The sequence below is a fragment of the Clinocottus analis genome, unplaced genomic scaffold (assembly GCF_023055335.1).
Source record: "Clinocottus analis isolate CAN_PGR_092001 unplaced genomic scaffold, fCliAna1.0.p SCAF_34, whole genome shotgun sequence".
Taxonomy (NCBI): domain Eukaryota; kingdom Metazoa; phylum Chordata; class Actinopteri; order Perciformes; family Cottidae; genus Clinocottus; species Clinocottus analis.
The window spans coordinates 1,571,660-1,585,857 of NW_027176087.1; the positions used below are offsets into that span (position 1 = coordinate 1,571,660).

General features: G+C 40.7%; 1 protein-coding gene across 1 annotated transcript in view; it reads left to right on the plus strand.

Moving 5' to 3' along the window:
• The first annotated feature begins 1,613 nt into the window (after positions 1–1,613).
• The window catches only part of gna13b (guanine nucleotide binding protein (G protein), alpha 13b), a 19,492-nt gene continuing 6,907 nt past the window's right edge, over positions 1,614–14,198 (plus strand). Inside the window, exon 1 of the mRNA XM_068596103.1 lies at positions 1,614–1,903. Coding sequence (XP_068452204.1) covers positions 1,621–1,903 — 283 coding nt within the window. The 5' untranslated portion in view covers positions 1,614–1,620. The remainder of the gene's footprint in view (positions 1,904–14,198) is intronic.

Genomic DNA, 14,198 nt, shown 5'->3' on the forward strand with positions numbered 1-14,198 from the left:
CCATCATATTATTTCCAAAGAAGTGAAACGCCAGTCAAAGTGTCTCCCCTGATTCTACAGCTGCTCACTTCCACCCCTCCCCCACAGACAAGTTTGCCGCTGTTTTTTTTGTTTTTTTTTCACCATTACCGTAATGGACCTTCTTAGCGTTCAGAATCAGTTGTATTTACGTCGATGGCGTAATAAGGAGTTAAGGTCAAATTAGCTTTGCATCCACTTTGCGTTTGACTTTATGTCGCTGGCGACAAGCTCCGTACTAAAAAGGTTAAATCGGATGATTCTTGACAAACCGACCACAGATTTGCTGCTTAAACAACTACCTTCCCGCCTGAAAAAGCCCTAAAATGACATTGTGTGACTCAACAACAGTAGTATTCAGAGAACAACTTTCAGTTGAAGGTTTCTCATCAAGTAGCTACAGAGAAGATCGCATATAACAAGTAAATACATGAAATAGCGCCACCTGCTGGTAGAAAGGTAAACCGTTACTGTGGTCTCATACAGGCTCTGCTCTGTGTTCACTCAAGAAACGGCACAATACGATAAAACAATTAAATATGATCAACTCTACACACACAAATTACTTGATTAAACTATATTACGAACTGTGTTGCATTAAAAAAATGCAGCGATTAATTGAACAGTTGATTCTTGCTGTGCACATATATACATGTATTAATCTGCCTGTAGTCTCTACTGTTGCTAACTTAACCAGGTGTATTTATTCATATTTAATAATTAATCTTCTTCTAACATTACTCTGCGATGTGTTTGCATCATATAAGACTGTAAATGAGAATTAAAAGACCGTAAATAATAATACATATTACTGGCTTTTATTTTGACATGAAAATAATCGTCTCTCTTTTCTCGTTTTTGGTTTCAGACGCCAAAAACGAGAAAACGGAAGTAGTTTTCCGTTTTCCCGTTTTTGGTTTGAAACGGAAAACGAAGAAACGGCCGTTTTTTCCGTATTTCCGTATTTTGGAATGAACGATAAAACAAACGAACAAAACGTACACGGACCTTGGTCGCGCCTCACCCGCGACTGTACCACTGTCAATGCACTGTACCTCTCACTTTTGCTGCGTTCAAGTATATCGGAAATATTTTTTAAGGCACGCCTTACAACATTGTTATTTACAGTTTATGCTTTCAACCATAGACTTGCATGCTGTTATGTGATAACAAATATGAACGTGACAGAAGCAAAGGATCTCACTCGGCTACTGTTTGATAAGCGTAACATCGTTTTTATATTATATAAATAACCGACAAAATATAATTTTTCCAGGAGATGTAGACCTGTAATTTGTTAAATCCTATTGTTAGAGTAAAGGCGCTTAACTATTTTACACTGTTTGTCAATATGTGCTGCAAGAATTCAGTTCACCGGAGAAATTCATTAATTTTGTTTAGAAACATTGCACGGGTCATATTTCCCGAGATCAACAATAAATTAAACGGAGCTTGTTGTCAGTTCAGTATCAGTGGTGGTTAAACTACACTGTTGAAGTTGAGGTTGAGTCGATTCCTACGACACATGAATGCAGCAGCGGACTGTGGCGAGCTGCGGGCTCAACCCTCCTTGCTGTCTGTATCGATGAAGTTGTTTCAAAGATGGCGGATTTCCTGCCGTCCCGCTCCGTTTTATCTGTATGTTTCCCTAACTGTCTCCTTACAAGCAGCGAGGCAGAACAGTTGCGGAAATCTAAAGAGATAGATAAGTGTATCCATCGAGATAAAACTTATGTTAAGAGGTTAGTAAAGATATTATTACTTGGGGCAGGCGAGAGCGGCAAGTCTACTTTCCTCAAGCAGATGCGCATTATCCATGGGCAGGACTTCGATCAGAAGGCCAAAGAAGACTTCAGAGCCACGATTTTTAGTAATGTTATAAAAGGTAAGTTTACACGGAGACGTCATTGTATTCCACTTGTAGAAGTGGGCTCGTTTTGACCTTTGTATCGGCCTCATACGTTAAAGTGGGGAGAGTACAGAGAGTGGGAAGTTGGTCGCCATGCTAGCTGCAGCTGAACCGAGTGGAGAGACACTTCTCGGTGTTCGGCGGAGCTAGTGTGGTTAGCTGGCTCAGCCACCAAGAAACGCCCATGCTATTTGTGTTGGTCCACACGGTGGGTCTGAAGGAGATGTGCTGTAAGGGTGTGGAGGTCATTGTTTGAGTTTGTTCAGAGCCTGACGCCTATCAATTTTCTCTTGAGGTTATTTTCGTGTCACACAGAATGTACAAGATAGTCTGACATTGTCCGAGTGTTTTTTCTCGTGGCTGCTGTTGTCACCGAAATATATCGCTGTCGTAAATGGCGGAACATGGCCCAAACATCATTTGACTAATGAGCATGGGTACTGAACGCCTGCCTATCGTCAAATACGAAATGGACAGGCCTGTCTGACTGACCCACAACAGGACTGAACCACTGCACATCTCAAAGTTGACTCACTGACAACAGCAATCAATACGTCTGATATGACATTTGCAAGTCATCTTTCTTAAGATATACAACGTTATATGTTTTTGCGGATTAGTGCTGACCTAGTAAACATTGCTTTTTCTAGAACGAAGTCTCGCGGTTACTCTAAATAGTTAAAAATCAACCTATTTGGGCACAGTATGAAGAATGTGCCATTTTGTGACTGTTGTGGTTCAGTGCAGATAGACAGTCATTTCAGCTGTCTTCTCAAAGTTCCAGAATCACTTCACTAAACGTGTAGCTATGTTGTAACTCGACTACATCAACACTCTAACTGGCTTCATTAATGAGCCAAGGAAGTTTTGCAATGCTTTCTGCAGTAACACAAATGTTCCATTATGGGACAGTTCACTTTTGTTATCAACCTGGGTTATTGTGGCTGGAAACCACACACAGACACTATAGCTGCTGCCTTCAAGTGAGTCAGAGTAACTGAAAACTATCAAAGTAAACCTAGATTGTGACAGAGAACACTTAAAGTAGGATTCCCCTGATTAGTTGTCATGTTTCAGATATGAATTTGCTCGGCTGGGGAAATCTGGTGGTTATGCAGCCGTTGCAACATTGTTGTGGCTGGCTTTTCCAATATTGAGCGGAATCCTAGAAATGACTAAACGTATGATGTGATAATTGTTTGTCTTAAGACATTGACTTTGAGAGCATGAGTGGCCTGTCTGTCACAGTTTCCCACTGCTCCTAGCCAACACCATCGCTTACCTTTTTTATGTGTAAGTAAGGGCCTGCTGCTGTTCTCCTATCCTCATAACGGTGTAAAACTCATGAAAGTGGTTCAAAATGTATACTCGCACCCAGCTTAGACGGTATATATCCCAGTAAAGTTTTTATTGTGAAAATGTAACTTTAGAAAGTGTTAGTTTGCAATAAAAACTTACTAACAAGTAAATTTGTCATTTTATGCAGTTGTGAACTCTTTAGTGCAGCGTCTTGCCCATTGGTCATGGTTAGAAAGGGTAAAGACAACTCTCTGAACTTACAAATCCAAACAGACAAGCAAAAAAAATAAGGTTTTACACACGTATTTAAAAAAAAAAATATTAATAATATGCCAATAACAACCACTGTAATTAATTATCTGTACAGTGCAAGAAATAATTTAATGTATAGTTCTGCTTTAAAACTTAAATCTCTGCTTGACTTAATGTTTGGGATACAGTTGAAGCTTCATTCATAATATTGACATTCCAACTCTAAATCAATTCTGCACACAGCTGCTGCAGAGTCATGAGCGTTGCTGCTAACATCTCACACCATCATTAATGTCCTCTGCATTTGTGTTTTACTGAGTAGGCCCTCTCCACACATACATACAGACACAGGAGAGACGATAAAGTGAAGACAACATTGCCGATCGCAGCTACAACTGTCGAGTGAATAGTATTCCTATTTGTAGTTTTAGATTCCAGAGGTGGCTGCTAAGGATCGTTTCTGTCTCTTGATTCAAACAATTAAATTAACTCTGTCGTTGTAAAGTCTAAAAGTCCAGATTGATTGAAGAAACATAGATGCAATTGTTGTTAAAGTAGCAGTTGCTATCTGCGTGACTGGACCTGGGGCATGTATCACGTAATAACAAGTTCCGTGACACTAGTCTTTTACACACCAAATTTACACAAAATTTGACTCTGCTCAGCTGCAGTTCCAATGTCCAGTGGTCCAGTGTCCAGTTGAGATGCCAATCATTATTTTCTTTAGCAGCCACATTTGTAATATAGTTTAGACACATTTGTTTCTGTTTAGAATACAGATGCACCGATGAATTAGCTGTTTTTTCACTTGATTAATTTATTTCCGGCAATATGAAATAAATATTAGAGAATTATGACTGGTCTTACTTCCTAAATCTTGCTCAAAGCAGTTTATAATGCATCATTCAAACTACCAATGGTGAGATTTGTTATAATCAAAGCAAGTATTTTATTTAAATTAATTTCTTTCCTGAACATTTTAACTGGGTTTTATGCAAATAATCACTATAGATGCCAATTTACAAGGTAAAAGTATAATGTTTTGAAATAATTTTTTGGTACAGTTCCAGGACGTGGTGAAAAAAATGTTAGCCTTGGTGTAAATTATAGTTCTTAGAAAGAATATCAGAATTTACAATCGGGATTCGGAATTAACAGGCTTTTAATAAATCAGAAATCCAAATTGTTTAAGAACTAGGGTTGCAAAGGGGCGGAAAGTTTCCAGTAAATTTCCGGAAAGTTTCCACAGGAATTTTTGCCCGGGAATTTTGAAAAAAAGAAATGTGCCTAAGTTTTTTGCAAAAGCATATAACAAGAAACTTAAATGTAGTTGAGAACAAGAGTTTGCACGCCTCGCTCAGCTCGACCCTGAATGCAGCTGGTTGGGAACATCGTCTGCAGAAACATAAACGTAAACATAAAACATTCTGTTGTTTTTGACGTTTTGTCATTAGAGTCATCGGTCTGAATGTTTCAGCCCAATACCTGGCAAGTGAGAGAGCGCCGAGTTGCGTAGAGGCCAAGAGTGGTGTTGCAGACAAATAGAGATTTCAATTATAGCTCGCAACATATTGAAAAAAATAACTGAACTAGTTCATTTTTTGGAGCTGTGAAATTAGTCCAAAGTTTTGAATTATGGACTATGAACTGAACTAGTTCATGTAGAAATTGAACTTTCCAACACGGTTTGTCATTAGCATATTGATTACTTGGTAAACTGAAGCCATGATCATTTTAATACCACGATTATTTGTAAACAGTAAAGTTTTTACAGCAGTGAGAGTCGGACGTATGTATGTCCAAACAAAAGTACACCATCACCTTGATTATTCGCGGCTTTTGGAATGTCAAAAAAGTCACTTTTAAAAGTTGTATACAAATGTTTGCATGCATGTCTGCTTATGACAAGGTAAATACAGTTAAATTACCCCAAAATTTCCAGTTAATTCCCGTATATTTCCGTTTATTCCCGTTAATTCCCGTGGAAAGTTTCCAACTTTGAACATTCCCGGAATTTTGCAAACCTACTAAGAACATTTAAAAAGGAAAACTGTTTCGATGTCACAGTTTGTGTTTTTGCACCTGATTTATATATTGTAACTGATTTGTGGCTTTAATACTTAAACATGGCAACCTTGTTTTGCTTTTGACTTTATCTTTGAATGGTTTAAAATGTCAATATAGCTGATCGCACTGCACAGCTGCTGTCGGTGACCTATATTTGAGTTAATTATGTCTGTGAGGAACTTGATAGTGACAGATGACTTCTGATGGTTGCTCATCTTGGTGCGTTTGATACATAAATGTCTATATTTACATTGCACATTCATATTCAACATGATTTCCTCCTAGAAATGTACTTTGAGTCAGTTGCAAGCTGGAAGTCTGTTGGTGTGAACATATTGAGTCATCATAAAGAGTTTGATGCTCATCTGGAAACAGTGTCATCCATCACATTTCCCTTCACCATGGTTTATAGACCACATACGGGACCACTTAAACAAAAAACAGAATTAGCTTATTTATTGTAGTTAATGATCACACAGGGTGATAACACGCGACTAATCAGTGAGTCCACCTGGAAACAGGACTGCGGTTCTGGTTTGACTTTGTCTGGCTTACAGTTATAGTTGTATGTGTAACTTGTGGACAGGCAACAATATGAACATTACCAGTCCATTTAAATGTTATTTACACAACATTGTAGGTAGTCTTTACTATGTATTATCATTACGGTAGTCATTTTATTCATAAATTATAGGTTGCATGGAGCTAGTGTGTGGACGTGAAACGGGTGCATCGAGGGCTGCAACTAACAATTATTTTAATAATCGATTAATCGGTCAATTTTTTTTTCCGATTAATCGGATAAAAAAATAAAACTTTAAAAGCATAATTTGCAACCTTTTATTACAAAAACAGAAATGACAGCGCAAATGTACAGTGCAATAAATCTTAACAATAAAGAATTTATAAAAAATAAAGAAATACAAATCCGAAAACTTAACAGGATTTGTTTGAACGTCAGAACTTGTTCTCTTCACTCACACATGCACACTTACACACATGCACACTCACAGACACATTCACAGAGATGCACACTCACAGACACATTCACAGAGATGCACACTCACAAACACACAAAGTCACACTCACAGACGTACACACTCAGAGAACAAGAGATGAGAATTCTTGGAATAACCACTCAATGTATCAACAGATAACTTACGGACTGCACTTTACCTAAACAAAGGTTATTAATTAGATATGGAACTACTAATCCCAGCAACACTTCCTCTGCATGAAGCCTCATTATATCAGACTGTTGAACGCAGGTCTGTGTTCTGCACCTCAGAGGAGATGTTTACGCGTTGCTTCTCTTGAAGCCTCCGCGGTATTTTAAAACGAAGACGTTATCCAACCCAACAGCACGGCTCAAACACGGGGAATGAACAACTAGCTAGCGAGCTAACCGAACGACAACGGTTAGCGTAGCTGTTAAGTTATTGTACACGCAACGCGACTATGCAGTGACATACGAGGATACAACGGGCTGCAGAAGCTCCTGGACCTCCTGTCTGCTGCGCTCCGCTCCACTCAATTGTTTTGTTCAATACTCAAACATCTCCGCGACCTATTAAGTGGCGTAATAATCGCGCGACACAATGAATTAATAATGAAATTCATTGGCAACTTTTTAAAAAAGCGATTTGTTGCGGCCCTAGGTGCATCCTTGTGTTAAAAGGATTACTCCAAAGTTTGAGTACAACATGCATATACTCTTATATCTCTTAAGTATACTAAATAAGTTAAACATTTGTCTGTTTGTAAAGTGTGCTCTCACCACAGAGCCTCTTGTGACGGCATCCTACTCCAGTCAAACACATAGAATAAGATTTTAGAATAAGGTCAGTTGAAGTGAACACGTAAATGTAGATTTAAGGTATCTAAGTTACTGGAGTGCATGAGAACCATTACGTATTTCATATCCTCCATGACCTAATTTCTCTTAGTAACCTGCTTTTTCTTGTCTCATCAGTCAACAATGCAGAATCAGGTGTCGAAATCAGTTGCACCCAGCTTGATTTCTGCCACAGTGCAATCCCAATGTGACATCACTTGGCAAGACACTGTGTCGGGCGATCAGATACATCAAATTGTATTTTTCCGGCTGTGCAGAATCGCCAGGGGTGATTGGGTCCATCAGTGCCAATCTGAGGTGATTTGCTCTGCGGAGTGTCAATACCAATATGCTTCTATTGTGCTTCCATGATGTCAGAGGGGTTGTGGTGGTGGCAGGGAAGTGGAAGGCTGGAAAGGCTTGCTCAGCTGAAGTCAGGGGGAAGTGACTGATGCTTGACGTGGTTAAACTAAAGGAAACGGTTAGTGGCCGCGTTTCCCAGATTCGTTAAGACGCTCTTAAGCGCTAGAAGTGTCTTAGAGCGTCTTAGGAGCGTCTTAGGAGCGCTGTGAAAGAACAACGTGTTTCCCAGAGTCGTTCTTAGCTTAAGACGCTCTTTTACTAAGAAGCAAACGTAAGATCGGTCTGACCCACTCTTAACAGCCTTCTTAGCGACTAAACGCTCACTGCAGCCGCGTCAGGGAAAGTTATATCTGACATTCAAAGGAATACTAAAACCATGCGTCATGAGGAATGTGCGCCCACAGCTGCCGGACATTGACGCAAGAAAAATAATAGCATGAAAAGAAAAATAACGATATAAAAATAAAGAATTTTCCCTGTGTTCCTGTAGCTACATAAATAAAATGAATCCGCATTACTATCACTCATTACGTTTTTACACACATTCGGCATCTGCATATACGTTAGCTATAAAAACATCAACAACCCTGTGGTATTTCACAGATATCAGGGAAACTGACAGGTGTAACTGAACTCGGCTGGAACCTCATCAAGAGAGGCTCCACGTCTAAAGGTGTTGCTGAAGTCCGCCGGCTTCCCCGTGTGGAGATCCAACGCCTCGTCACACTAGTGTCACCACACATCCAGAGGCCAACCCGCTGCAGTGTTGCCCTCAGCCTGCGATTTTACGCAGTGGGGAGCTTCCTGGAGGTGGTGGGGGACGGCACCGGCCTCAGCAAGGCATCGGTTTCACGGAGTGTGGCAGTCGTGACACCGATCTTCCTGCGCCATGCGGACACACATCAGAATGCCCACCACACGGGACGAGGTCCGCCAGGTCCACCGTGAATTTCATGCCATGGCTGGAATAACCGGGTGATTGGTGTCGTGGATGGCACACGCACATGTGCGCGTGTAGCATGTTTGCACCTGTGTGTGGGGACCACGGCGTGTTGTGTGTGATTTATGCGATGATAAAGTGGTGGGTGATCGATTAACTTGGCATCGATTGATTTAGTTTCAGCAACACGGCGGTGGACAGCTCCCACAAAGAGCATCTGAGGAAGCTTCTTTGACGAGATCTTAAGAAGGCAGTTAGGAACGCATCTGGGAAACACTCGTATCTTAGCTCTCCTTTTTAGCGAAACCTTCTTTCGAGCCTTCTTAAGTCCTTAAAAACAATCGAATCTGGGAAACGCAGCCAGTGCCATTTCAGGATAAATGTTACCTATATCCATCGGGTGGTTGTGTTAACAGTCAGGGGAAGCAGCACTGGAGTCTCTGTGTAACACACTATTGACATACAAGTTACACATGGATTATTGTGTTGCAGCTGAGTAAAAGAAAAAAGAAAAAAGGTTCATGTTGTGTGGGCAACCGTGGTTCAGTGGTGAGCAGGGTTGTCCTTCAATCAAAGGATTGTTTTTTGATCCCCACGAGCTCATGTCGATGTGTCCTTGCGCTTAACCTCATAATTGCTCCAGTAGCTGTGCCTACGGCGTATGTGTGCGTGAATATGAGTTACTCTTGATGGGCAGGTGGCACTGCCAGTGCCATCAACAGTTTATTAATGGGTGAATGATGACAAGTGGTGTTAAAGCTCTTTAAGTAGTCGTAAGATGAGAAAAGCACTATACAAGTACAGGCCCAATTACCATTCAATGAAAACCCCCACTAAAAGTAGGGATAAAATCTTGTGGCATTGATGCTTTTGGTTGGTTGCTGACCTTTAAAAGCACAACCAATAAGATAATCAGTTTAATGTAAAGTAGCCAGAAGCAACGAATGCTTCTTTGAAAGGACGAGACAACAGCTTTTCATGGCCAGAGGGCAACAGTCAATCACAGATCACGCCCCTTCAGGGAATTTCAAGTTTTAGGTTTACCTGACCTGTAGCTTTTTGTTAGCTGTGTTGATTTGTGTGTGAACTCAGTGTTTCAGGTCGTTGATTAGTTTTGGTTCAAAACTGGAGTATTTACATCCTCAGCACTCACTGATGTCAAACCATAACTGTATGACCAGGATGTGAACTGAGGTGCATAGGAGAGCCCACTTCCTATTATGCCTCTTTATTGTAACCCACAGTGGTTTTATGATGACGTCATGGAGATCAGCGTCGAAAAATCCCCTCGATGTATTTCCCTGGTGGCTGCTGCTCACTGGGCTTTTCTCAGAGATACCATGCCTTTATGAGATAGTGAGTAACATGACAGGGCTCAAAATTCTTTAAGAGAATAGGTCTAATCAGATTAAAAGTTATTTCCCCGATCAGTAAATTTTCTTCAATAATTGATCATTTTGTCCATAAAATAAAAGACAAGTGGGTTATTTATTTTCCTTTTTTCTCATTTAGCCATCAGAATCAAACTAAAATAATTACATTTACAAAAGAAAATTAGGGCTGGGCATGTTAACTCATGCCCAGCCGTGACCTCCAGCATTCGCTGGGGCGTTTTGCAGCCGAGTGTGAAGCGGCAGGGATGAGGGTTAGCGCCGCCAAATCTGAGGCCATGGTTCTCTGCCGGAAACCGGTGGATTGCTCCCTTCAGGTGGGGACAACATGCCTGCCCCAAGCGAAGCAGTTCAAGTACCTCGGGGTCTTGTTCACGAGTGAGGGTAAGGTGGAGCGAGAGATCGACAGGCGGATCGGTGCGGCTGCAGCAGTGAAACAGGCGCTGTACCGGTCCGTCTTGGATGAAGAGGGAGCTGAGTCGGAAGGCGAAGCTCTCCATTTACTGGTCGGTCTACGTTCCAACCCTCACCTATGGTCACGAACTCTGGGTCGTGACCGAAAGAACGAGGTCGCGGATACAAGCGGCCGAAATGAGCTTCCTCCGAAGGGTGGCCGGGCTCAGCCTTAGAGATAGGGTAAGGAGCTCGGACATCAGGAGGGAGCTTGGAGTCGAGCCACTGCTCCTTCGTATCGAAACGAGTCAGCTGAGGTGGTTCGGCATCTAATCCGGATGCCTCCTGGACGCCTCACATTAGAGGTTTTCCAGGCACGTTCAACTGGGAAGAGGCCCCGGGGAAGACCCAGGACACGCTGGAGGGATTATATCTCCCAGCTGGCCTGGGAACGTCTCGGGGTCCCCCAGAACGAGCTGGAACATGTTGCGGGTGAGAGGGAAGCCTGGGTCGGTCTGCTGGGTGTGCTGCCACCGCGACCCGACCCCGGATAAGCGGCGGAAAATGGATGGATGTTAACTCATTATAAATGCGTTAACGCAGCAATCCATTAAAGCATTAATTATTTTATCATGGCGTTAACTGCATTTCTTTTTTTTTTTTCATTGGAAGACTTTACGTTACACAGCATAGATGCAGCGCATTGACAGCGCGTGTGAGCCTCCAGACGCTCCATCGTCAGGAGGAAACACAAGTTGTATGACTACCCAAGTGACTGTTACTTTCACTGTAGTGGACATCGCTATGACACAGTTATCTCAGAGTTACAGTTTTTAGCGTACCCCTCCTACAGATGGTCTTTAAAGCACTCTATGCTACTTCTGTTTCTCGCCTTCAAAATAAGAGTACCTTAGCTCAATGAAACCAGATACAATTTGCTTATGGCAGACCAAAAACATGCAACAAAAACAACCAAATTGATTGACAAACCGTTTCTAACTTTAGAACACATATTAAGTTACTTACATAGTTCATTATAGTGATGAACTGGGTGCTGCATCACATGCTTTGACTGTTTCAGAATTTTTTACCATTACTTTTTGAACATTACCAAAAGAAGGAGTGACTTGTCCCTAACAGGGAACCTTACTATGAACAGATTGTTTATGTTGTTCCCTGATAAAAGACAAATGTTTCTTCTGGTACCTGTTTATAAAAAAAAGAAAACAGATTTATATACCTTTAGTTAGCCTGCTATTGCTCCAAGAGTGCCTGGTATATTGTTCTGATAACGTTACATTAAAATAAAAGTATACAATAGTTTTTCATTCATTTTTGAATTTGGCGCATAATGCGATAAATCCCAGTTAATCGCAGAAAAATCATGGGATTAATCAGTTACATATTTTCAACTTTACCCGTCCCTAAAAAAATGTAACTCAAATCCTCAGCTTTTAGAAGTTCCAAGCAAATAATGTTTTGGGGGTTTTAAGAATAAATGATCAATTGATTGATTATAAGAACTCTTTTGAATTTCCTATTGATTGACTAAAGGATTAATTGCCTATCAGCGCCTTTTACCCCCCAGGCTAGATGAGGCAGTTGTCATTGCATCCAGACTTGGACTTGAAATGTTGATATTCATATCAGTTCAGGATTAGAGATGGTGGTCAGATTTAAACACATGCCCGGTGATGATTTACACCGTGTACACACACACACACACACACACACACACACACACACACACACACACACACACACACACACTCTCTGCTTGATTAACTCAGGTGTTGCCAACAGCCAAGGAACACAGCGCATTGTCAGAGTAGGCCTGTTTTGAAGGGGTGAAGCACAGTTTACAGAGCAGTAATGTAAACTCTCTGCTCCAGCAAATCACTCATCTCTGAGCATAACCTCCGTCCGAGAGATATGTGTCCAAGTGCAAGAGTGTTCCCCTGGTTTGTGAATCCCTGTTTTACACTTGTTTAGTCACACTTAGAGTTTCAAAGGGGCGGATATTTTCCGGTAAATTTCCAGAAAGTTTCCATGGGGATTTTGGCTCGTGAATTTTGAAAAAAAATCTTTTTTGCAAAAGCATATAACAGGGAACTTAAATGTAGTTGAAAACAAGACCATGCACGCCTAGCTCAGCTGGACCCTGAATGCAGCTAGTTGGGAACATTGTCTGTCAGAAACATAAACGTTGTATTGTTTTTTGAACGTCTTTGTCATCAGTGTTACGTCTGAACGTTTCAGCCCTGTGCCTGTCAAGTGTGAGAGCGCCGAGTTGCGTTGAGGCCAAGAGCGATGTTGCAGACAGATAGAGATTTCAATTATAGCTCGTAACATATTGAAAAAAATAAATTAATTTAATAAATTAAGTTAATTTTTTGGAGCTGTGAACTCAGTACAAAATCTTTGATTATGGACTGAACTAGTTCCAGTATAAAGTGAACTTTCCCAACACTGTTTGTCATTACCTAGCATATTGATTACTTGGCAAATTGAAGTCATGTTCATTTTAATACCAAGTTTATTTCCATAGTAGACTAACGTTCATGTTTTTTTTAGATGAAAGAACAAGAAGAAGTTCTACTCACAAAATGTCAAAAAAAGTCAAAAATGTCATTTTTAAAAGTTGTATTGTCAATGTTTGCATGCATGTCTGCTTATGACAAGGTAAATACAGTTAAATTACCCCACAATTTCCAGTTTACGATTTGGGAAAATAATCTAACTGCGATCCCCCCCCACCCCTATCCTCTCCCAACAAAACATAATGAATGATTTTAATATTTGTATTTATTTAGCTTCCTGGTTACTAATCAACACATCTCTCTGTATTTTGTGTCCTAAGGCACACGTGTAAAGTAATATTATGTACAATAACATCCATAATACATACACTATTTTGGAACTTCATGTCTCTTGTGAAAACATACCTTTACCCATGTGGTCAAACTGTTTTGGTCCTAGAAATTGTTTTACCAAAAGGTTTTAGGTTCACAAAAGCAGTGGAATATATGAATAAAATGGTAGACACATGTTAATTAAATGTCTGAAACCAAATGTATTATTATATGTTGGGGATGATGAGCCGTGGCTGGCTTTGTGGCCTGCTGGTGATCTGCAGAGACGGACTGGAGCTGCTGCAGCTATGCTGTATGTTGTCCTCTGGACCCTGGCAGCTGTGAATCCTCTCTGTAAAATACATCACTAATAGTTAGTATAAGTTCACTGAAAGAGAGTAATGATTACACAAAAACACGTCACAAATGCAATGTGCTAACGCTAATCTATGGTCAGTGCACAAGCTAAAAATGCTTCTGCTAGCTGTTAGCATAAGCTAACCTAACAGTAGTTGCAGTCTTACAAACCCATTAAAGAGAATTAACACTACTAGACGTACTAAGTTCACTTCAAGAAAGTTACCAGGGATTGTGACAATATTTTATTATGCACTATTCAGTCTCATGGACACCCTGAAGCCATCTAAGTGTCGTTAGCTCGTGCGATAATTCCGGTTAGCTAGCACTAATGTGAACACAATAGTTAGTCTTACAAACGCATAACACAGATCTAACACTACCAGGCGTACTAAATTCACGTCAAAAATATTTAACGGGGGTAGTGACAATATTTTATTATGCACTGTTCAGTCTCATAGACACATTGAATCCATCTACGTCGTGTTAGCTTGCTATCACTAGCTCCGTGTTAGCAGCAGCT